The sequence below is a fragment of the Puma concolor genome, chromosome B2 (genome assembly GCF_028749965.1).
Source record: "Puma concolor isolate L17-30 chromosome B2, mPumCon1.1.hap2, whole genome shotgun sequence".
Classification (NCBI taxonomy): domain Eukaryota; kingdom Metazoa; phylum Chordata; class Mammalia; order Carnivora; family Felidae; genus Puma; species Puma concolor.
Genome location: NC_141671.1, coordinates 15,479,358 through 15,506,169, shown reverse-complemented (window position 1 = coordinate 15,506,169; position 26,812 = coordinate 15,479,358). Strand labels below are relative to the sequence as shown.

Below are 26,812 nucleotides of genomic sequence, written 5' to 3'. Positions count from 1 at the left end.
CACACAAAAAACTGACTCAGCTGTGATTTACATGGAAGTGCCATACTTCCAAAGAACAAGTGTACTTTTTAAAAGGCCATCAAGCGGTCAAAACACATTTACATCTAATCACAAAAGGTTACAAAAACTCAACTCAACAATATTAACCCAAATAACCAATATATCCAAGTATTCAACTCCTAAACCTGCCTCCATCTGGCACTACTGAGGCCCTATCAAAATGGGGAAGGAAGCTGTGGTTCCGGAAGGAGGGACTGGGGGGCAGAGGGGCAAATCTCCAAGAAACAAGATTTTTCATTTTATTTCATCTAATTGGTCAAATTAATTTAAAAGGGTAGGGAAGAACTGTTTTAAATGGACCCCCTAGGAGGTCATGGTGAGTGTCACTTTTGTAAAGGACGTGGTGGCGGCGAGGGTCCTCCCCGGACTCTGACCACAGAATTAAGATAAACGAGGTTTCCGCTACTACTCCCCTGCAAGGATGCTCAGCGGCACCCATTTTTAAAGCATGAAAGGGAGGTGACCCCGGGACAGCAACCTATCTGAGCTCTAACTCATGGTGACCACGAGACGTTCAGCCAGACTTCACCGCTGGGTCAAGTGTGCCGGCAAAGACTACCGGTGGAGAGCTTCTGTGATACCAGATGATAACGGCTCCAAGGAAGAAGCATGTTTTCCAAATTACCATCATGTCTTCCAATCACTATCTCCTCCAAAAAACACACACACAAAATTTTATTGTATCTTTAAGTTTACAACTGTTCAAAGCAATTACACAGACATTTAAGACACACTGTCGGATAGATGGTATCTCCAAGCCTTTGCTATTTTCTTGGGTGAGATGACAGCAGTGAAAATGACTATTTAAATTCACTGGTACTTAGTTTTTAAGTCTGTACCATTTCAAGCTTTCAGAGCTACTGTTTAGTGCTACTGACACCCAGGTGTCATCTCTAGCCTTTTCGCAAAGGTATAGTCTACAAAGTTGACTGTCACAGGACTTGCATTTTCCTGCTGACTTCCATAATGAAATTCTATTTTTTCATAAAGGAGTTAAGATAAAGGTTGTTCAGTTTGGAGTACTTTTACTGACACCCATTGTTTGCTGCTACCCATTCTGTTATCATCCTAAATCCTAAGTATTAATCCTGCATTTAGGAATCCTCACTCCATATTCTTAACTCTTTGATCTTCATTCTTTTTGCTTCCTCTTAAATGTCTAATGAGAACATATAAAAGTAAATTACATTAAAAATAATTAGTGATTCTTAAGAATTCCTGCCATAGAATGCTTTTGGTCAGATTTTCCTATTTAGAACAGAGGCAATTATAGCCTCCCTGAATCTCCACGAAAAATAGTAAATATTTAGCACAACAGGAATCCTAGTAAGCAAAAGTAGCTGGTATTTTTCTGACAGAGTAACCCACACACTGGAAAAATTTAGTCAAAACTTGAAATACAAAATGTACATCCCAAATGTGTATTCCAGTACATTAACTATACCATTATTTTAACTGGATTATTTTTTTTAGCCCCATAAATATGCGAACTGGACACAGCCAAGTTCATGTCCAAAACCACGAATTATACAACCTAAATTATCTTCCTGAATTTGTCTTTTGCGTTGGCACTATTAACAACAGAATCAAGCAGCCTATGGAAATCGTTAAATCCTATTACTAAGGATAGCAAATGAATGAACCCAAGCTATCTAGTGTCACTTTATTTTGTCCTCCAAATCAGTAAGACCAGATACGAAATTATTTTTAATCGCTTAAGCAGAGTGAATTACTTTTTATAGAGATTAAAATATCATCACTACATTAAAATTATTAGGATATATAAAAATTAGTTTTAATTGTTTAAGAAGAGTAAATTACTTTTTATAGAGACTTAAATGTAATCAATGATACGCTAAAATTATTAGGATAGAAATTAGATTAAAATGCTTCAATAAATATTCTTTCATACTAGAAGAATGTTTCATAAAAATATATATATATTTTTGAATAACGTCCATTCAAACTTCCTCACTTACTTTTGTATCATGGTCTGCCATTCGCCTTCCCGATCTCCAATAGGAAACCGGTCTATCTGTGCCTGGATTTTGGTTCTCCACTCTCGCATATAGTCTTCTATATCAAACACGAAAGGATGCTGCCCGAAATTGGCATCCACGACTTCTCCTGGTGTTTGGAGCCCCACGGTGGGATATAAATTTGGCTGTAAGACAACACATTTCACTAGCGTCTATCTAACTGTTTTAAAGACTCAGTCATTCTTTCAAATGCTACCTTTCAGAATTTTACTTCTTGAATAGTTTAAAATCTCAATCAAAACCAGCAGAGAAAGAAAATTAGCTAAAGACAAATAAAGGTAAGCAAATAATCTAGGTGAGACCATATGCTCGACAAAAAGTAGCACTTCCTATAATCTAATCATCAAGAAAAAGTCTAAAGCCACCTAAACCACCTGTTTTATTCAGAGACCATGTGGCATTATACTTCTAATAAGCAAAAACATAAGTCTTGCTCTTAAGAACATGTCACATACTAGTTACATGTTAATTCAAGTGTAAACACATTAATTCGGATTTATGCTTTCATATATGATATGTCTGATGCATTTTCTAGAGACTTCATGAGAAGACTAGTTACTGTACAACTCTATCTGGGCAGGCGCCACTTTAAGTTTACTGATTTCATTTCTCTGTGCATTTGGCATGCCATTATAAAGGGACGGTGGTAAGAACTTAATTATAAGCAAAACACACAGTGCCATTAAGAGTGGGGTCTGTGTATAAAAATAAAAGACTCAAATGCACACGTTCCGGGAGTGGAAAGGGATTTCAATAATCAAATTCACAGAGAAATGCATTTAGATCTATTCCAAGATTCTGAAGCTAAACAATCAAGTTTAATAGCTTCGAGTATGCAAAAAATACAGGAATCCTTTTGGGTCTATCACTAGTTGTTCTACCTAAAGGGCGGATGAATTACTGAATGTCTACTAAATAGCAGGGTTTAAGCGCAATAATAATCCTGTGAAATAATTATTATTTGCATTACAAAGATAAAGCAAGTGAGGTTTGGGGTAAATTAACTTGCTCATGGTATGCATCACGACACAGGAGGGACTGGAACACAGATTAATCTGACAACAAATCCACGTTTAGTTTTACTTTAGTTTTAACTCCAAGGCTTACTTCATCTTTATTCTCTGTATTTATGCCTCATTTCTGTGCTTTAATGGTTATCACAGATATTTTCACTACAAAATTGGGTAAAGATTAAGAGTGGATAATTGGACGTGAATATGAGATGCTTAGATATATTTCACAGCAAAAAGCTGAGAGGATGTATTTAACAACAACTCATCGATGATCAAGCAACCAAAATCAGAAACAAAGGGAATACTGTGTCAAAATACTGAGGAACAGAATTGCACTGGATTCAGGAAATAAATGGTGATGCGATGTACGCAAATGCCCGGATTCCAGATCAACCAAACTAGCAAGTGTTTACAATTTTAAGCCAGAGATAAGGGAGATAGTTGTTCCAGCCCTCTCATTTCACCCCCCAGAAAACTGAGACCCAGGGAGTGGCAGCACACATCTCTGAATGAGACACATGAAAGAAGGGACGCAAGCCTCTCCACTTTTGGCCCATGATTCTTTCCACTGAACTCCAGAACCAAACTTTGACATACCTTAAAACAAAAGTATATAAAGCCAAAGACTGTTCATACAGGCAACAACAGAGTGAAAGGCAATCCCATTTGTCAAGCAGAATGTGATTCTGACATTCAGCACTGCCCAGAGACGCTTTAAAAAGGGTGTGCTAATCTAAATTTTCCTGGCGAACTCGGGAAAATAATCATATCAACACTAGAAAAGAAAATCAACATTCAGAAATACTCTGATAAAACTGTGCCATAACACAGATTAAGACTTCCCTATGACAAAACATGCCATAAACGTCAAGACAATGGACTTTATGGGGAAAAAAAATCTGCTACACATGTAAGAATCAACATTCCCAATGTAAACAATATTCTCAAGATACAGGACAAAGATTAAAAGGCCAACTCAATTGTTTTTAAAGTGGTGACAGCTATACGCGCAATTTGCAGAAGAAATGTAAAATAACAATGAAAATATGAAGAGACACTTAACCTCACTGGCCTTCCTAAGATACAAATTAAAACAAGAAGAATTTTTTGCACATTAGATTAAGATTTTAAAAGCTAAGAATACCCAATGTTGATGAAGGTTGAGACAGTAAACCCTCTCATCCACTGTGCACAGCAATGTAAACGGATATCATCTTTTAAGAAAGAAATTTGGCAAAATCTATTAAAACTGACAGAGCAATTTCACTTGTAAGAATTAAATCCTACAGAGAAACAAACATAATGTCCTGAAGCATTATTTTAATGGAAAAATATGAAAAAGAATGTCCATTCACAAGTGGTATTACATACCACATTCATCGAAACTCAGACTCCAATAATTGTAAGACATACCATCATTTTACGTCTAAGAAAAAATACTTCCAATTAAATGTGGGAGGCCACAGATTCTAAGATGCACCCACATTTTATAAAAGTCAAAACAGAAGGGTGCCTGGGTGGCTCAGTCAGTTAAGCATCTGACTTCGGCTCAGGTCATGATCTCACAGGTTCGTGAGCTCGAGCCCCACACTGGGCTCTGCGTTGACGTGCGGAGCCTACTTGGGATTCTCTCTCTCTCTGCCCCTCCCCCACTCATTCTCCCTCTCAAAAAGAAACAAACTTAAAAAAATAAGTGTCAAAATATGAAAATATGTGCATCTCAGAAATTGTGGTAGCGCATCATACAATAAGATATCAAAAGCAAGCAAAAAACAAGAGTAAAAAATTTGTATGCTGACACAGAAAGATGTTATATTCCTAAATGCAGAAAAGCAAGCTAGAGACTAGTACATAAACTATGACCTCACCTCTGCTGTAAACATTTAAATAATGGACATACTGGCTAACCTAAATTCAGAAACAGACCTGGAAGGATATATATTCAATGCAGCCATCATGTCTAAACAGGCTGGAATTTCGAGAAACTTCTCTTTTGTACCTTTCTGTATTTACAAACATTTATTATTCAAATACTTAACACTGTGTATTACTTCTGTAATCAGGACGTGATAAAAAACTAGAAGTGGTAAAGTCAGTTGGATTCAATGAAAAGTAACAGTATTTTTTATACCACTTACTCAACTTCAAACCTGAAGAATTGAGGAGAAAGGAATGGCTTAAGTGGCTAAACTATACATTATAAAAAAAAAAAAATCTAATAGACTAACTTGCTGGACTACAGGTTTCTAGAAACAGAATATAGCAACACAACAGTTTTCAGTATGGTCACTGAGCTGTGCAACCATCACCACTACTTAATTTTATGACATTTTTATCACTAGCAGTCACCTCCTGCTCCCCATCCTGTAACCCCTGACCGCCACTCATCTACTTTCTGACCCTATGCAGCTGCCCATTCTGGATGTTTCACACAAACAGGATTCATACAATATGTGGTCTTTTGTGACCGTCTTCGCTCATTTAGCAAAATGCTTTCAAGGTTCTTCCGTGATACGGCATGAATCTAGGTTGTGGATTTATGTAAAACAATGTTTTCTGGGAAACTTAATAAATTAAAAAAAAAAAAAAAGATCACCCCTTCTCATGTAGAATCAGACAAAAATGAAAATAAGTCTCTATGAAGAGAAACACAGATCTCATAATTTCTATTAACCTATTAAAGATAAAGATATTAAAAATAATATTCAGAAACTAAATACACACACAAAATCAAATTCAGTAGCATAATCTTGTTCTAAAGATGTTTTCTAATGAAAAGAAATGAAATGAAATGAAAAGAAATGAAAAGAATAATGTTATCTATAAAAAGTAGATTTCAAATCAGCCTAAAGAGCTGGAAAATAGCATCATTTTAAATGAGGACAGCTTCTATAACAAAAAAGAAAGAATTTATGTAATCCCAAAGTGAATTAGTTTATAGATGGATATTTCTCCAACTGGTGAGGTGAGCTGGGGAAGAAAGATTATTCTGGAAAAGATGTAATGTAGGGTTTTCAGAGCCATGTAAACACCCTAGGTTCCGTGATAAATGGAATATAGTCTAAACTTTTTTTTTCTGTAAATACACTCTCTACCAGGATTTAATGCTACAGCTGGCCAGTGAGAGATCACAGGTAGAGAACACAGAAACACTTCTTTGGTGGGGCCCTTAGGGGAAAGATTCACTTTCCCTTTCCTTTTCAAGGAGTGGAATGGAATGCTGTGCTGCATGTGGAAGTCCCAGCAGATCTCAGAATCCTAAGAATAAAAAGCTCTCAGAACCACTATATTGAAACAAAACAAAACAAAACAAAACAAAACAAAACAAAACAAAACAAAACAAAACTTGTAACACTACCCTAACTACCACTTTACCCGCTGTTGGTAAAAAGTTACCACCAGCTAATTATAGACAAGGCAAGAAACATAACCAGTGATTCTAAAATGGGACAAAAATAACCAGAAGGCAACACAAAAATAGTCAACATGTCTACAACCGGCGAGTCTTTTCCAAATTGTCACCACTCATGAAAGTGAGGAACAAGAGCTCTTAAAACATCTGCTTGTTCTGACAAGTTGGTTCTACTTACTTTGGGTCACAAAAAGAGGAAAAAACGCCCCCAAACACCCAACCAGCGAAACCCTTTGGCCAACTGCAAATGAAACTCAAGTGTTGCCCGAAGCCTCTGCGATGGTTCTGTACCACACTGACCTACGTGCCAGCATCCACAGCTGCACCCCACCCCTGGCCCCTCCACAGATGCTCTTCTCTGAAGCCTCCCCTCCACGAGTCATGTGATCCCCAACTTGTCCACTCACGGTGTACCTCTCCCTTTACGTTAGCTTGTTTGGCTGTTCCTGAATCATTCTCACCAGCAAATAAACATCCTAGTAAATCAAAAAAATCTGTCACTGCTGCCACTTCTGCCACCAGCCACGACAGCCCACTTGTTTCCTCCCTAGTGCAGTCAAATTCTCCACCAGGTTGTCTGTACTCTGTGATTCCCCTCCTCCTATTCTCTCTTAAACCCTTTCCAATGAGGATTTCCCCGTCACTCAGTTGGCTGAAACTTTGTCAAAGTCACCAGCTACCTCCACTCCGCTTAAATCCGCCGGTCAATTCTCAGTCCTTAGCTTATGGGATCTATCACACGGACATCTGACACAGCTGCTAACTCCTTCCTTCTAGAGAGGTTTTCTTCACGTGGCTTTGTGGACACACTCGCTTCTAAGTCTTCCTCCTACCTCACCCGTTGCTCCGTCTCAATCTCCCTTTGCTGCTCCCATCTCTTCTCCCAAACACGCATGCCCCTTCTTCTCTGCCTACACACACTCCCTTGTTGACGTCACAGTCTCGTGACTTTAAATTTACATACTGAAATGCCAAAGACTCCCAAGTTTTCGTCTCCAGCTCAGATCATGCTCTCGAATGCTGTATACCTGGCAAGTCCATTTCACTTTTCCAAAACTGAACGCCAGATCTACCCCCACTCAAAGCCTGCTTCCCTTACACACAGCCCTCTATCAGTAAGTGACATCGCCATCCTTTCCGTTCCTCGGGCCAAGAATCTCCAAGTCCTATCCTCTTTCTCATATGTTCACATCCAATCCATCAGAAAATTCTCTTGCCTCTGGCTCTCAGTTGGGGTTTTGTTCAATCATATTGATTTCTGTTTTTTAATTTAACTCTTTACCTGGAACTTACTTTGTAACAAACACAAGACAAAACCCCAAGATGACATGTTTTTTCAAAAAAAGAAACACCTTGGGGCGCCTGGGTGGCTCAGTCGGTTGAGCGGCCGACTTCGGCTCAGGTCATGATCTCGCGGTCCGTGAGTTTGAGCCCCGCGTCGGACTCTGTGCTGACAGCTCAGAGCCTGGAGCCTGTTTCAGATTCTGTGTCTCCCTCTTTCTGACCCTCCCCTGTTCATGCTCTGTCTCTCCCTGTCTCAAAAATAAATAAAACGTTAAAAAAAATAATAATAATAAAAAAAAAAGAAACACCTGTTCCATCACTGCTTATTATTAAATAATGCTTCCTGGCGAGCATGTTGATTTTAGACTCCAAATTCTCCTTGGCTTAGCGGAGTTGTTTTCTATTATAACTTCGGTTTCTTTCTGGGTTTTTTCCTCCCCTAAAATCTTCTTCAGGAATATTAACAATCTACGGGTCAGATGACTGCTCTCTGCCGATTCTCCTGCCACTTTTCCCAAAACTTCTCGGAAACTGGAACGTGTCTTGTCATCGGTGGCACCTTACATGTGTCCGGTCAGGCAGCTGTCGCTGTGCCCGCAAGAGTGTGAATTTGTTAAAACAATGTTTTTCCTGGTGAAACATGGATAACTGCAATTTTAGTCAACAAGTCATGAATGGACCAACAAAGAAAGAAGTATCAGAGTCCTGACTGTTGTCAGAAAACCTCTGGTTAGTACCTTTTGGTAATATTAAAAAGGGCTGTCATCAGAGCCTGCACAATGGCACCAGGAGCTTAGCAGAAAATGCCAGAGACGTAATGGACAGCTCTTAAGAAATGTTCTTGATGGCCCAGAAGCCCCATCATGTAGACAACCAGATGTCAACTCTAAAAAAGTGATTTCAAATTTTTTTTTTCTTTCTTTTTTTTTCAACGTTTTTATTTTATTTTTGGGACAGAGACAGAGCATGAATGGGGGAGGGGTTAGAGAGAGAGGGAGACACAGAATCGGAAACAGGCTCCAGGCTCCGAGCCACCAGCCCAGAGCCCGACGCGGGGCTCGAACTCACGGACCGCGAGATCGTGACCTGGCTGAAGTCGGACGCTTAACCGACTGCGCCACCCAGGCGCCCTAAAAAAGTGATTTCAAAGGTTGGACTCTTGCCACTAAGTTTGGGGAATACCTCAATCTATATTGCAGATCTTATTGTTTTTAAGTGTGCAACGAGTGATATGGATTAAAAGCATCTATTTAAATACGCTAATAGATAATTCAATAAATACACAATAAAAATTCTAAGTGACAAGAAAGCATCGTGTCGTTGTTTGTTAGGTTTTTTCCCTTACTGTAGTGTTATATATACATGATGCACATGACAATGGACAGCCTCTGACTCGACAATGTATCTAGAATCACACCAGTTCTCACATCTCTAATGAGGGGAGTCACCATCATCTCCTGCCTCAATTTCTCAATGGCCTCCTCACAGGTCTGCTTGCTTCTACCCTTCCTCCCTGTCCCTGTCTAGGTCTCAACCAGCAGTCAGTGACCCTTTAAAACTTAAGTTATACCTCAAACCCTGCAGGGTCTCTGCCTTCCACTCACAGTAAACGCCGAGTCCCTACAATGGCCCTCAAGGCCTCTGTGATCTAGCTCGTCCTCTCCCACCATGACCTCTGACTCACCTAGCACTCTCTGTGCTCCTGCCTCAGTATGGCTCCCCTGACTGTGCCCTCTGCCTGTGCCCTTCTCTACATACCCATTCAGTTGACTCCCTCACTTCGCCACAAGTCTCTGCTCGAGACTTACCCTGAGCAAAGGTGAGCAAACCGTACAGCTCCTCTTGTCTTTGCTATGCCCACATTTTCTTTCTTTAAAAAGTACTTAAAATAGGTTATAATTTACTTGTTTTTAATGAATTGTTTATTCTCTATTCCCCAGTGTGAATGCTTCAAGAGGAGAGAGACCTCCACCTGTTTTGATGAATGACGTATCCCAAGCACAGAACCTGTCACAAGCAGGCACTCAATATACAACTGCATTAATAAATGACCAGAACTGTGGCACAGCCACCTGCTGAAAAGTTCAGGGATACCAAGTGAATGCAGTGACATTACAAGGTGTAGTCTAAGAATCAATCCTGATTTATTTTTTTTTAGCTACAACAAAGTTCCCTTGTGCCGTGGCACCCAGAGCAACTTGGGAGTTTAATTTCTAAAGTGCACAACAGCGGTGGCTACAGAAAGGATCTCTATTGTACGCATGATATTCTAAAATTAATAATTATCAGTAAGACTGAATTCCACACATGCTTAATACTAGTTTAAATTCTTTTAATTAAAAATGCAAGACTGCTTGTAAAAGAAATTATGTCTTACCGGTAGGTCGGTGAAAGCAATACCTAAAAAACAAACAAACAAAAACCAAAAAAAGTGGCATTAGAAATGGTTTTTCAAAGGCAGACAACAGTGACAAAGCTGAACTGAATTTGTAACTGAAAACAAGGGAAGGAATGGCAAAGGAAGGAAAGGAAAAATTTAAAGGCTAAATATAAAATAATGAGACCAGCATTTTTCTCAATAACACCAACAGAGGTTGGAGTGAATGCTATCTCCTCTCAAAGTCCACATCCTTCTTAGTCACACACCAAGTTTGTTTACGGGGTACCATTTTGAAAAATGGTTTTAGATATATCTCCTAGGCTATGTGAGGACCCTTGCAAGAATACTGGTTGCATGACAGTGACATCTGATTTTTGACCAACACCCAAGCTGCTCTATGCAGTCTTATCACTTAATCTTCCTCACCTGGGTTTAGTTTTTCAGTAATTCGAGGGGGGAGGGGAGGGGCGCGGAGATTTCTTTTGTTCCCAAGAAAAAGAAAAGTGAACAATGCAAAATACAGTATTTGTGTTTCCTTAAAAAAAAAAAAAAAAACGTTTCCCATGAAAGTACATTCTTAAATAACTTGACTATTCTGTGACAAAAGTCAATTCCCCATTCAAAGAATCAAGATTTACACGGTTGAGAACTTCTCATGAATGTCCTGGCAGTAGTTTGAACATAGTCATGTTCCAAATATACTTGAATAACGTGACGTCACTGGAGTAAGTCTACTGGCATCCCGAAGTGATGACTTAATAATCTCTCTTCAGGTATTTAAATACATTACTCGGCGGAAAATAAAATAATAAATAAACCACAAACATTTCTGTAGGGTCTCACTGATAGGTTTAAAAAAATGAGCTCTACAAAAAGAGGAGGAGATGTTGTTGGCTAGTCAGTTAATCCCAGTTCTTCCAGTCTAAATACACATTAAAACAAAGCAAAAAAAACCCAAACCAAACCAAACCAAAACAAAACAAAAACCCACACCAATACCATGACCTCTCTGGGACTGATCATCATCTAAAAATTGAGGGCGTTTCTGTTAAATTATCTTTATGGTCTCTCCCCACGTGAGATTTTATGGCTCTGTAATTGTGCTATACCATCAGAAAACACAATTATCTGATATTAAAGTAATAAAACGGAAAGACTATATACATCTCTACTCGATGGTTTTTAGTAAATGTGTAGAAATAGTGTTTTGTAGTCAAAGTCTTATTTTTATGACTTTTAAAAACTAGTAAATTCATGTTGGCTTGTCAAAAGGCAAACAAAGCTGGAGGTTCCCCCAAGTCCCCTGTAAAACATCCTGATCATTTTTGGCTTCATTAATAAATGGAAAGCAAAGGGACTACAGGCCAAATATGAAAATTTATTCTAAAATTTTCAGAAAACTAAACAGGATACGGAAAACATCAGAGAATATTTTAGTTGCCATTCATATCTTTACCATTTGCCATAAATTAGCAGCCTGATAAATTATTTTCCTCAAAGATGTCTATTATAGCAAAGACTGTCTGTCTACTTTTATAGTTTCAGCAAAAGTTCCTTTTTGTTATTACCGAAATCTTCAGTCTTTACCAAAAACTCTAATGGAAAAACCCAATTCCACACATGAACATTTTGAACGTGGCCAAACCCAGCTACCACAACCTGTACACATCCAGACCACAGGAAGATGCCACTGTAACTAGTATAATTATTGAAATTTCACACAGAAGACACTTTTTTAATATTTCTCATTTTGTGACTTGGCAAGAGGTTTTCCAAAAAGTGATCTTCAGTTGATAATATTCAATAAAACAAGTAAAAAACTTTCCCAATTAAGTTAACCTGCATACCGAACTGTTTCTCCTTTACCTATTTCCTCAAATAAAAACTTCTCCATTTCTATTTCTATGATCAGTAAATATCCAGTTTTGAAAACCTTCACGAAACAGAAACTAAAGACGTATCAGCTTTTGGGTAGTAATTATCCACTCCAGGAAGTACACAACGACACTGTGGAAATAACATTTTATTTTCTAGATGCCAGTATTCGGATCAAAGTTACGTAAGCACACTTCTGTAAAGACAGTACGTATGTTCTGCTCTCCAGGCCGTATGGCCTCTGTCACAACTGCTCAATTCTGCCACCGAAACAGGGAAAGCAACCATACACATTACACAAATGAATGGGTGTGGCTATGTTCCAATGAAACTTTACTTAAAAAAAAAAAAAAAAAAAAAAAGGACAGGAGACCAATCTGGACCATGAGCCATGGTCTGCTGACCTCTGTCCTAGAGGAGTCATTTTTTACCACTGGACTTCCAGCATCTAGCCCAGACCCTGGCAAACAATGATAATAAACAACATTTAGTGCATCCTCACTATGTGCCAGGCAATCACCTCAGAACTTCGCATGCGTCATTTCAGTCGACTTGAACAACCAAAAAAAGGTGGGTATTACAGTAATCCTGTTTTACAAATTGAGGCACACAAACACTAACCTGCTAAGGTCACAAGGCCTAAGCCAGGAGACAAACGCAGGCAACGAAAGAACCCATTTCAATCGCTCTTATACTGCCTCTCTGTGGGCCTAATAACCATTACTTTTAGAAACGAATCATGACAAATGTCTCAAATTTACTTAAAATTAGAATGTGATCCCATCACTGAAGTACCCTTTTCCTAAAAAGCATCTCACATTTTAAAAACTGTTTCTTATTCAAGAGAAAACCTCAACATAAATGTTTGTGAAACTCGAACAGGAAACTGGCACATCACCTATGATCTTTCCACTGCCCAAAATAGAATTTTTTTCTCTGGAATAAAGTTTTAAAAACACGTGTTCCTTTGCATCTTTGAATCGAAAGTCATACCTCAAAGCAGATTTCTCCTAACTTAAGACCAAATATCTGACGCGAGCAAGGCCACTGAGACCATCCCAGTTAACTGCTTTGATAAGTCAGAGCCAAAGCAGTTATTAACAAAGAAGCTGAAGAGGCTGCATCCTTCTGGAAACGGGCTGGCCACAGCAACCCAACCTTAAACACGCACATTTTGCCTGGCGTCCTGAATCAACGTTCCTGTACCAAGGACCATATAAGGGTCTAGTATGGACTTGGAATGACCTTTTAGTCAGGTAACACAGGGCTTCAGGATCAATATTAAGAATTGGAAGGAAAAGATTGAAGCCATATATAAATGTGAAGACATTAACTGCATACCACGAAGATGCTGAGGCACTAGAAAGAAATAGCTATTACCAACGTAGCAAAACACTTAGAATTTCCCACGATGAAACGAAAGACACAACAGCTTTTGTGTTCTATCAAAGAACATCTCTTATTTGCCTACGGACACTATTTGCAGTCTAATTTTTCAATACTGTTTATGAGCCAACTGAAATTTCTGCCTTCTGAAGCTACTTATTACTTTTTGCTTCCTTACGCTTTACCTCATCAGAAATAATTTGCTTTGAGCCAAGGATTTTTCAAATAATGTGAAACCATTTTATTTGTAAAAGCATCAGTCTTACCATTCTTTCCTTATACTTTCTGTATAAAAACGAAAGCAAAAAGACTTCTAAGAAAAGCGAGTGTAACAACCGCATACGATTCGGAATTTGAAGTGCCGTGGGTGCATTCGCAACTAAAAAAGCCTAATTTCCTACTCGTCTTACAATGGACAGGCTTCTTCGTGTTTCCATTAACCTGTTTATTGTGTATTTGCCATCTGTCTTTTATCCGTAGAAATCCTGCTATTTTTTTCCTTTCAGTTCTGCTCCTTTCTGCAGAACTAACTTGTAGCCATCATCCTGCAGTCATCACACTGTTAGCAGGCTTGACCTTTCAGTAGGTCACGGCCTTTGGTTTGCTTGATAGTACCAATCTTTTCCTTCATTATTCCCCCATACTACACTACCAACTGACAGCCCTTCTCTTCCCCTTAGCACCTGTTACCTAGAGACTTCAGTCATGCTACAAAGTGTTTTACTCAAAGCAAAGCAGAGAACACTTAGCATTTACTTCTATTACTAGAATAAACACGTGAGCCCCGGGGATTATTTTCACAGTTATTCCCGTACATGTGATACAATGTGGCCTTCACAGAATACAAATTTTCACCGTTTCCTCAACCTCCACCTGTAAGGAACAAAGAAATAATGTCCACGGGCAACTATTTATAATAGAGAACTACATAATAAATGTGACTACCATGCTATTAAGTACAATAATCACAATATTCGGTTATTTTACATGCAATACATTATCTTAGTACCTAAACTATGTCCATTCTTGGTGTAGAAGCAGGTATTGTTGATAAGGTTAACACAACAGCCAATGACATCACCAGTCGTAAAAGTTGGTCCATAAGGTTGTCCCGTTCCAGAAGAACAAAATGAATGTCCATCATCCCCATGATAACCATATGAATGTTTATCCCAGCCTAAAGAGAAAGTTCCAGTACATTTACAATGAAAAGTCAGGTTCGTCTGTATGACAGCTATTCACTAAGATTACGACAAGCAAGAATGGTACAACAAACAAGAGCACAAAGATAAATTCCCAAATGTACATTTAAATTCTCAACAATTACACCACATGATTTCTACATTAAAATACTGCTCACAACACTAAGGAAAATATGCCACACAGAAGACTAAAACATGCATTAAACACGACTCCTACCATTAAAAAAAAAAGTCACATTTTCCGTGCATATTTCCTTTGCTAACAGACCAAAGGAATTTTGCTTTGATTTGGCTTAGACACACACACACACACACACACACACACACACAGCATTTAGTATAAAATATAAGATTTTTCTATTTTCAAAAAGTTTCCCCCCAAATTAATTTTTTAACATTGGTAAGTGGGATACCAGAAAATATAATCCAAGAATCACTTTCACACCTTCCTTAGTTTACTTTTCCTATTAGCCTACATTCCCAGAACATTAAACAAATGACAACAGGTTAAAAGCCAGGAATGTGCTGGGTAGCAAAGAGAACCAACCAATCACATGAAAATAGTTAAAGTAGTTGATATGGCTATATACTGGAAGTTAAAATACCAAAACAAAACAAGCAAAAAAACCAAAAAACAAAAAAACAAAAAACATGCATAGTACACGTAAGTTTTACTAAATAACATAAAATTTGAATTTTTTAAAACCTCTCGGCTTCCACTTTGAACTCGTAACACACGTGATTAAAAACACAGAAAAATCAGTATTTAACGATTTCAAATTATTACTTCAAATTTAACCAGAAAGAAGTAGTTGTAAGACAGTACTATAATTCAATCACAAGTACCTGGTAGTCTATTCATGTTCACACCTTGAGCAGAAAGACCAATTCCCATGTAACTGTTAAAAAAGGGGGGGAGGGGGGAGAAAAGCATGTTATTATAACCATATATGTAAAAAAATTACCCAACACCCTGAAACACCAGAACCCAGCCCAAGTTGAAACTCCTAGGACAGCTACAAAAGTTATTACAATTCATTAAATGGCAAAAAGGACAATATTAAGCACAATAAAACCCAGATTCACAGTAAATTCCTACAGTACTCATTCATAAAGACACCCCAACTATTAGAAATAATTATGCACTCTACTAACAACTAGAAAAACCTTTCAACTTATCCACACAAATATTTAGGATTAAGACTTCTAATAAAAAGTGTAGGGGGACTTGTGGAAGAAAAAGAAAACAATAATTAGGAAACAAATATATTTCTGAAAAGACACAGTAAAGATCTAGACCACAAAAAAAAGGATGTCAAATTCATATAAAAACATCTGAAATATTTAATAAAAGTACACTTAAAAGCATTTTTAAAAGCTTATGAAATATTAATAAAACCTATAAAGACAGGAGAAAAGTGGAAAAGTATAAAGCAATACACCTGTAAATACGGACACAAAAAAACCCAACAACTAAATAAAACAGTAAACTGAATCCAGTTTGTTAAAAGGCTAACTGACTATGATTGCACCAGGATTTAAAATGGCATTTGACAGGATGCCTTGGGTGGCTCAGTCGGTTAAGCATCCGACTTCGGCTCAGGTCATGATCTCACGGTTGGTAAGTTCAAGCCCTGCGTTGGGCTCTGTGCTGACAGCTCAGAGCCTGGAGCCTGCTTCAAAATCTGTATGTCCCACCCCTTCCCCCACCACTCCCTCATTCTCTGCACCTCACCGGCTCCTGCTCTCTCTCAAAAATAAACATTAAAATAAAATGTCATTTGACCAATTTTAGCTACATTTCTAATAAAAACTCAAGCAAAATAAGAGTATAAGGAAACTGAAATATGACACACTCCCCCCCCCCACTCCACCCCCCGCCCAACTCTAATACAGGAAGATATTCAACAGTAAACCCTGAAGCCATTTCCATTAAAATCAGGACATGGAGTTGTCTACAACTGTTAAACACGGTTTTGAAGTTTTCAGATGATTTAATAAAAATAATAAAAAAAAACTAGTATAATATTAAAAGATATAATCTTTACCTGTAGTTGCTATGATTATATACATAGAAAACCACAGAGTCTACTAAAAGCTTTTAGAATTACAGCTGACCCTTGAACAATGCAGGGGGTTGCAATACTGACCCCCATGCAGTCAAATATCCAAGTATAACTTGATTCTCCCTAACTAATTGTCTGCTATGGACCAGAGAAGCCTTATCAATAACATGAACGGTCAGCTGACACATATTTTGTATGCTATGTGCATTATACACCGTACTCTTACAATACAGTTGTAAGTGTCTAAAGAAAGAAAATGTCAAGGAAATCATAAGGAAGAAAAAATACATCTACCGTGCTGCATTTATTGAAAAATATCTGCATATGTGTACCCATGCAGTTTCAAACCCGTGTTGTTCAGAGGTCAACTATAATTATTTTGGCAAAGTGACTAGATATGAGACCAACATTTACATTTCTCTTTTAGTAGTAACCAGAGAAAAAAAAGTGGTGTGTGTAAATATACAGTCACAAAACTACAGAAATCGTAAAACAGGAGTCCCACGGCATGAAAACAATATATTAAAATAAAAGCTATAAATACATGGATATACTATGTATTTGGATAGCCTGACAGTACAAAAAAAGACTATGTTTCTAAAATTAATATATACATGTAATAAGATTTAAGAAAGATTCCCAATGGATTTTCAAAACTAGAATGATTTTGAGAGTATTGCACGTATTTTACATGCAATGTAAGTATTGGGAGAAATAAAAGACTTAATAAAGTACAAGACTTAAGTGTTTGAGAAGAAACACGAAGCTGCGAGCAGGGACACGACGGCAGACCTGCAAGGTTCTGGGTCTAGGAGCACCCATTAATGGCTACGAGTTTCCCCTTCTGGGAAAACGACGACTAAAAATGCTCCCCAGGAGGCACATCAGCCGTGCTCACTGCTTAAGACCAAAGACTGGAACAGGCTTCCGCTCCTGAAAGGAAGAGAAGAAAATACTGATACCACTTGTTGCCTTGGCTTAAGCCTACTGGACACTGTGGCCTAGATAAGGCTAGCAGTAGCCTCCTGACTAAACCTGAACAAAGCTGTTGAATGATCAGGGACCGAATCTGCCAGGCTGCCAATCCCCCTGAAGAGAGACCTGGAAGACTCTTCTCCCTGCTTTTGTTTGGGGGCCCAGGGGTTAGAAAGTACCAACTGTCATAAGGAGAAAATCAGGATAGAAAAAGATGCACAAAATGAAGAGAAACTTTAAATTTTCTAATCAAAATGAGACTACAAAAGCAAAACTCTATAGGATATACCAAACATAGGCCAAGGAAATAAATACAACTGCAACAAGAATTCATTCTAGATGACACAAATAAGTGGACAATTAAGACAGAGGGAACAATTTAAAAAGGACATTTAGGATACGTAAAAGGAAAAAGGAGCCATTAGCATGGAAAATTAAAGCAGAACATCAGTGTTTATTAAGATAGGTGGCTAATTTTCCACAACTGAAAACTATTATTGTCGAATTGAAAGCGCATACACACTGAAGAAGATAAAAATAAACCCGCACGCGGACACACTACAGCATATCGGTAACACTTAATCCTAAAAGCTTCCAAAGGGAAGATGCAGCTTATGTCCCTCCAAGAAAAGACCATTAGACTGACAGCAGATTTTGCCCCAGCGGCAGTTGATGGCAATAAACAATGGCACAAAGCACTAAAGAACAGTCTAGAACTTAAGGTAAAGAACCTAGAACTTAATGCCCAGATCAAGTTGCACTGAAAATGAGGGCAACATAGGTATTTAAAGACACTAAAAAGCTAACAGTTTTACTATCCACAGACCCTCACAAAAGAACTACTTCAAGATATGCTTTATCAGAAAGTGAAAAAGTAAAAAAAAAAAAAAAAAAACAAGAAATGCAAGGGTCAAAGAAACAATAATCAGCACAAAAAATGATGACATATGTAACTAAAAATAATTCCTCAAAATACTATTATTTTAAAATTCTATAATCCATACCTAACACGTTAGAATATAATTAATGGTACTTTACATATAAAGACACAGGAAAACATGACCCATATTCAAGAGAAAAGAAACAAAAAACAGAATGACCCTGAGATGATGGAGTGGTTGAAATTAAAATATAAAGAATTTAAAGCAACTCTTGTTACAATGCTCAAGGATGTAAAGGGAAATATGCTTGTAATCATTTCAACAAAGAAGAAGAAACAATAAAAAAAAAAAAACCCAAAAATTCTAGAGCTGAAAAATACCTGAAATAAGCACTTACATACTTAACGGCACACTGGAAATGACAAAATGAGTTAAGTAAACATGAAGACAGAGCGATCTGAAGAACAGAGAGAAAAAATGAGGGGAAAAAAGAGTTGCCTAAGGCAGTATCCAAAGGTCTAACATACATGTAACCCGATTCCCACAAGGAGAAAGAGAAAATGGGTTTAAAAATCTGAGAACAATCTCCCAAATCTGGGAAAAGCATTTATAGATTCAATAATCAACAGGTTAAATACAGGTTAAACACAAAGAAAAGCACACCTATGCACAAGTCACAAGCCAAACTACTGAAAACGAAGAACAAAGTGAAATAGTGAAAGCAGCCAGAAAAAACAAAAAAAAACAAAACCTATTACTGTCACAGGAACACTGAGCTGCATACTCGTGCATTTCTCACATGAAAATAAGAAAATTTTATTTCACAGTAAAATACCTATAAATGCAGAAACTGGGGGAGGGGATCTCATTATATTATCACATTTAAGTTCCTTAAATTCACTGCACTATACAAAATCATGCAATAAAAACCACAGGGCTTATGGGAAAAAATGGGGTAAGAGCATGGCATTCCAAAACTCTAGCAGTAACACATTTAAAAAAGAGAAGAACCCAATTAAAAAATTTTTTTTCAAAAAAAAATTTTCACACAAGCTAAATTGATTAAAATACATAAACACAACAATAAATATAGCATCCTGCACTGAAAAAGACTTGAAGTTCACTTGGGGAAGTGGGTGGCACAGGACCGTAGCTTGTGGTTTATTGTGAAGTGGTGGAAGGAAAGTTCTTTGACGGGCAAATCTGTAACAGCAGATGTGGATGGGTGTGGCTTGTAACAGGCAGTGAACCAACATAGTTGGTAGATGTTTGAGGTGTGGCATGACATATAAAAGCAAGTTCGAATTACACAGCAATGAGGGAGTGTCAAGATTTTTAAAGTACATGAACAAGAAATTTATTTTTTATTATTTTTTAATAATATTTATTTTTGAGAGAGACAGAACATGAGCGGGGAGGGGCAGAGAGAGAGAGGGAGACAGAATCTGAAGCAGACTCCACGCTCTGAGCTGTCAGTCAGCACAGAGCCCCATGTGGGGCTCAAACTCACTAATTGTGAGATCATGACCTGAGCCAAAGTCAGATGTTTAACTGCCTGAGCCACCCAGGAGCTCCAATGAATAAGAAATTTATTATTGTGATACTCTGTGTTTAGCAAAGGAAATGGCTATAAAAATTTTTCAGATCAATATATCAATTTCAAATTATACAGTTATTAACATTTTAAAAATAATGGTTGCACCAAATATCAAATAACAGAGACTAAGAAGATTAGTTTATATTCCTACTATAGGTTTAAGGTTTAAGTCAATTAGCTTGTTAATTTCCCATCTGTTCTCTCCATTCATCCTTTTCTACGTTCTTTGTATTTTTCTATATTTACCCTTTGTTATTAGCTTTCTGCTGTATGTTTTGATAGTGTATCAATGAACACCATGTGTTAAGAAATGCATCTTTAACACACATATTCTTGACTGAATTAGTGTATTTATTACATGATGACAATGTAACACAAAACTTTTAAAGCCCGTTTACCTCTTCCCACATTTTTGTCACTCACTCCACAAGAATGGCACCATTCTTGCTTTGTTTAGTTAATGCTACTTAACTCATTAGACACACAACAGACTTCTCATCAGAGACCATGGAAGCCAGAGGCAGTGGGATGACGTTTGGCAATGCTGAAAAAGCAAACTCTGTAAAGCAAGAATTCTATATAGAGCAAAACTATGTTTCAAAAACAGAGAAACTGAGATATTCCAAAATAAACAAAAACTGGAAGCTTGTCACTAACAAACCTGCATAAGAAATGATAAGGGATAAAAGAAAGGAAACTAGAGACTAACTCAAATCCATACAAAGCAAGGACATCAATACAGATAACTACATAGGTAAATACAAAAGAAGGTATGAATGGTTGTTTCTAACTCTCTTCTCCTACATAAAAAACATAAAAGCAATAACTCTTTAGGTTTAAATTGCATACAGATAAAATTTTAAGACAATAACAGTGAAAAGAAGGAAGAAATTAGATATATTAGGAAGCAAAATTTAACATACTATGGGAATTAAGTTGGTATTAATCCAAATTATATTTTTATGTTAAGGTATTATCTGAGTAATCCTCCAGAGCAACCACTAAGAAAATAACTCAGAAACTACAGAAAAGAAACCACAATGAAATTGAGAGGTATACTAGAAAACATCTAATTCACACAAAAGCAATAATGGAAGAGCACAGAAACAAAAAGATACAACACATGTAATAAATATCAAAATGGCAGACTTAAGTCCGACGTTATCAGCAATGATAAGAAACACAAATGGATAAAGTCATCCAATTAAGAGGTAGAGACTCATAGAACAGTGTTTTTCATTAAAAAAACAAACAAACAATGACATATTGTCTACGGGGAACACTTTAGATTTGAACACACAAGATGAAAATAAAAGGAAGGAAAAAAGACATACTAAATAGTAATCAAACAAGACATTAAGTAATCTATTACTAATACCAGACAAAATAGACCTTAAGACAAAAGCTGCTACTAGGAACAAAAGGATACATTTTATCATGATAAAAGGGTTAATACATCAAGAAAACATAACAATTATACACAAATACAAACCTACCAAGAGAGCCCTATTTAAAGTGAAGACTCCAAGAATTAAAAGAAATGCACAAGTCACAATAATGGCTGAAAATTTCAATAACTCACTTTGAATGATGGATGGAACAATCAGAGGATCAACAAGGAAATGCAAACTTGAACACAACTGTAAACCAACCAGAACCAACAGACATCTATAGAACTCTCCACCAACCATGGTGAGACATGCTTCTCAAGAGCACACAGAAGAATCTCCAGGCCCTAAAACAAACCCCTGTAAATTTAAAATAATTGAAATCATACACTGCATATTCTCCAACCACAAAGAAATTAAATTAGAAATCACAAACATGGGGTACTAGGTAGCTCAGTTTGGTTAAGTGTCTGACTCTTGATTTTGGCTCAGGTTACGATCTCACCTTTCACGAGATAGAGCCCCGCCGTCGGCTCTGCACCGACAGCACCGAGGCTGCTTGGGATTCTCTCTCCCTCTGTTCCTCCCCAGTGCACACACGTGCGCATGCTCGCTCTCTCTCTCTCTCAATAAATAAATGAACACTAAAAAAATTTAAGAACTCATAAATACAATAAAAATTGGAATGTACACAAATACGTGGAAGCTAAACACATTTCAAAAATTCACAAAGAAACCACAATGGAAATTAGAAAATACTTAGAAATGAAGGAAAATGAAAACATAATACACCAAAACTTATGGGATGCATCTAACGTAGTACTTGGAAGGAAATTTGTAGCTGCAGTTTCCTATATTTTAAAAAAAGAAATATCTCAGGGCACCTGGCTGGCTCAGTTGATAGAGTGCACGACTCTTATCTTGGGGTTGTAAATTCAAGCTCCTTGTTAGGTGTAGAGTTTACTTAAAAATAAAATCTTGAGAAAAAAAAAGAAATAGATCTAATGAATAATCCAACTTTCTACACTGAGAAACTAGAAAATTAAAACAAAACAAAAACCCCCCAAAACTAACAAACCCAAGCAAGCAATGGGATTAAAAGATTAGAGCAGAAATAAACACAAAAAAGACCAGAAAAGCAACAGAATCACTGAATCCAAAAGGTGGTTCTACTACGAAAGAAAAAGACTCAACAAAAGCAGCAACAAAAGAGCGGTAATTACTACCAAAGTAACAAAAGATTTTAAGGAAATAAAAAGAATTATAAGAAAATACTGTGAAAAACTATATAGCAACATACTACGGAAACTATTTAAAATGGACAAATCCCTAAAAAGTCATAAACTACCAAAACTGAATAGCAATCTTAAAACTTGCCACAAAGAAAAGCCCATGCTCAGATGGCCTCACTGGTGAATTCTACCAAACATAAAGAAAACTGATCACCAATCCTCAGACTCCTCCCTGCAAATTTGTAACAGTTTCTAACTAATTCTACAGGGCCAATGTTACCCTGTTGTCAAAATCAAGCAGATACCACAAGAAAACAAGAGAAAATATCCTTTACAAATATAGATGCTCAAATCTTCGACTAGGAAACCAAATTTGGCAACACACAGAAAAGGACTGTACATCATGAACAAGAGAAATTTATCCTAGAAATGCAGGTTGGCTTTGAAACATAATCAATGTAATACACCATACTTGCAGAATAGAGAATAAGAACAACTTGATCCCTGACAGAGAAAAAGAATTAGACAAAATCCAACATCCCTTCTTTACAAAAACACTCAACAAGTCAGGAATAAAAGGGAACCTCCTAACCCAGTAAAAAGTATCTATTACAAAAAATCCACAGCTAACATCATACTTAATGGTAAAAGGCTAAATGCTTTCCCCTTAAAATCAGGAACAAGAAAAGGATAACCCCTTTTACCCTTTCTATTCAACACAGGACTGGAGGTTCTAGCTTGGGCAATAAGGCAAGAAAAAGAAAAGACATCCGTATTGTAAAGTTAGGAAGAAACATACCCTAGTCACATACAACACAATTTTATACATAAAAAATCCTCAGAATCCTTACCAAAAAACTATTAAACAAGTTCAGTAATACTGCAGGATACAAGTTCGATATGCAAAAATCAGTTTTATTTCTACTCTCTAGCAACAATTTGAAAATAAATTTAAGAAAACAATTTCATTTACAACAGAATCAAAGAATATCTAGAAATAAAATTAACAAAAAAGTGCAAGACTTGAACGCCAAAAACTACAAAACGTTGTTGAAAGAAATTAAAGAATATCTAAATAAATGGAAAGACACCCACATTCACGGATTGAAAGAATACTGTAAATACTGGTAAGATGGCAATGCTGTCCTAATTAATCTAGAGATTCAAGGCAATCCTTATCAAAATTCTAACTTGCTTTTCAGCAGAAATGGAGAAACTGATCCTGAAATTCATATGGAAATGCAACAGGGCCCAGGAGAACTGATCTATCTGGAAAAACAAAACAAAACAAAAAAACTTGGTGGACTCACACTTCAGTGTTAGAACTCGCTATAAAGTTACAGTACTTAGGACAGTGTATTATTACTGGCTTAAGAACAGACATATGTATTAATGCAACAGAACTGAGAGTTTAGAAATTAACCCTTATGTTTATGGCCAAGTGATTAGGATAAGAGAGAGAAGACAATTTCATGGAAAAAACAAGTCTTTGATTTAATGGAAATTGGATGGAAAAGACAATAGTCTTTCCACAACTGATGCAGGGACTAGATGCATCTAGGCAAAAGAATGAAAACAAAGCCATACCTCGACACCATATATAAAATGTAACTCAAAATAAATTAGAGAACATAAAAACTCTTAGACAAAAACACCAGAGTAAATCTTCATAACTTCGGATTAGGCAATAGTTTCTTAGATATTATACCAAAACACAAGTAACAACCACAAAAAGATAAACTGGACTTCATAAAAATATAAAACTTTTGTGCTTTGAAGAATATTGTTAAGGAATTTAAAACAGGATAAGATATATGCAAATAAGCTGTCAGGGACTTGTATTCAGAACACACAAACAACTCTTACAACTTAGCAATAAAAAGAAAACCCAACTAAAATATGGCCAGAGGACCTGAACAGACATTTCTCCAATGAAAATATACAAATAGCCAATAAGTACATGAAGTGATGCTCCATATCACTAGTCATTAAGGAAATGCAAATCGAAATCATTATGAGATCTCACTTCACACACCCCACGAGGACAAGAATCAAGAATACACTAGAATCATGAATGAGCGTTTAGAACTTTCACAGTTGGTGACGAGGTAAAACAGTGCAGTCACTTTGGAAAACTGTCTGGAAGTTTCTTGAAATGGGTATCATTGAGTTTCTTTCTGACCCAGCAATTCAACTCCTGGTTATCTACCCAGGAGAAACAAAAACATATCCACACAGAAACATGACACAAATGTTCATAACAGCATCATTCCAAATAGCCAGAAATGTGTTTCCACCTACTGATGAATAAACACAATGTGACATATCCTTATAATGGAATACTATTTGGCAAGAAAAAGGAATGGAATACTGACAAATGCTGCAGCAGAAATCAACTCTGAAAACATTATGTTAAGATAAATAAGCCAGAAACAAAGGTCACGTGTTGTATGACTCCGTTTATATGAAACGCCCAGGGTGTAGGTAAATCCGTGGAAACAAAATAGGCAAGTGGTTGCCTATGATCAGGAGAAGGGACTGCTGAGGAGTACAGGATTTCTTTTCGCGCCATGAAAATGTTCTAAAATTAAACAGTGGTGAGGATTGCACAATTCCGTGAATATGCTAAAAACTACCTAACTTCATGCTTTTAAGGGAGAATTTTTATAACTATGAATAATGTCTCAGTAAGATTCTCATTAAAACATAAACGAGAGGACTTTTGTTTGCAGCGCGAATATGTAAAGAGCTTGGAACTTGTCACTCCCTTCCGCACAACAAGAAAAAAAAGGTGAACAAATAAAAAGGCTACAACGCTGTGTGATTACAGAGAATCAGAGCTTACCATGAGCAGGAGTCTCTGAAAACGGTAACTGGTACGAATACCACCTGGGTGGCTCAGTTGGTTAAGTTTGTCTGACTCCTGATTTCAGCTCAGGTCATGATCTCATGGTTTCTGAGATCGAGCCCCACGTCCGGCTCTTCACTGACAGCGCAGAGCCTGCTCGAGATTCTCTCTCTCCCCTCCTCAACACACACACACACACACACACACACACACACACACACACACACTCACTCTCTCTCTCTCTCTCAAAACAAACAAATTTTCAAAAACTAAAAGGTAACCATGAATTCCTGAAGGCAGAGTATAAACTAGCTTGAAGCTTTAAAACTGCTGATGGCCCAGTCTTCCAGAAGCCTCCACACTTGGATGAGTTTTACCTTGTCACCAGGTTATCACCCAGGAGCAAGAAGAGCTCTTCAGTTCTGTCCACGGGAAGGGGAAAAGTAACCATTCAGAGATAACACCCAGAGCAGTGTGTCCCCTTTAACAAAGACCTGCCTTCAAGAGAAACTACTTTATCAGAACCTTATTTGAATTGGAAAAAGAGCATTTAGACAACGCCAGTTCTTGTTAGCCTTCCTGACTGAAGAGAAGGGGTTAAAAAAAAAAAAAAAAGACTAAAATTCTTCTGAAATTCACAGGAAAGGGACACTAGTCCACTATAACAACTGAGATTTAGTCATTAAATCACAGACCGCTGCCTTTCCCTGGTACCTTATCACATCAGCAAGGCTCTAGTGTAACACTGTAACAGTCAATTACAACTGACAGAGGTGCAAGACACAGACTCTATTTAAGGAGTTTCTAGGGAAACCCCAAATAAGAGTGGCAACAAAAACAAGGAAACCAGAGAAAAATGAAGCCCCTGACACAAACAATACATACACCAAGGAAACATTAAACACAACTTGACTCCTAGCCACGGTATAAAACATCACATAAAGATCTATTTACCTAAATTTCTATTAACCAATAAATCATGTAACATTCTCAACAACAACAACAAAAATCACACTGCATGTTAAATAGCAAGAAAAATACAATCTGGAGAAATAAAGCAAGTATCACAATCAAACTCAGGCAAGGCAGAGATTTGGGAATTTTCAAACTAAGAATTTAAGATAACTGTGATTAATAGGCTGTAGGCTATAAGAAATATATTTTTTTTTAATGC

General features: G+C 37.2%; 1 protein-coding gene across 1 annotated transcript in view; it reads right to left on the bottom strand.

Moving 5' to 3' along the window:
- RANBP9 (RAN binding protein 9) overlaps positions 1–26,812 on the bottom strand; it is a 91,576-nt gene that overhangs the window by 22,457 nt on the left and 42,307 nt on the right. The window contains exons 3-6 of the mRNA XM_086706239.1: positions 15,498–15,550; positions 14,459–14,626; positions 10,186–10,208; positions 2,040–2,224 (exon numbers count right to left, since the gene is read on the bottom strand). Of these exons, the coding sequence (XP_086562365.1) occupies positions 2,040–2,224; positions 10,186–10,208; positions 14,459–14,626; positions 15,498–15,550 (429 nt within the window). The remainder of the gene's footprint in view (positions 1–2,039; positions 2,225–10,185; positions 10,209–14,458; positions 14,627–15,497; positions 15,551–26,812) is intronic.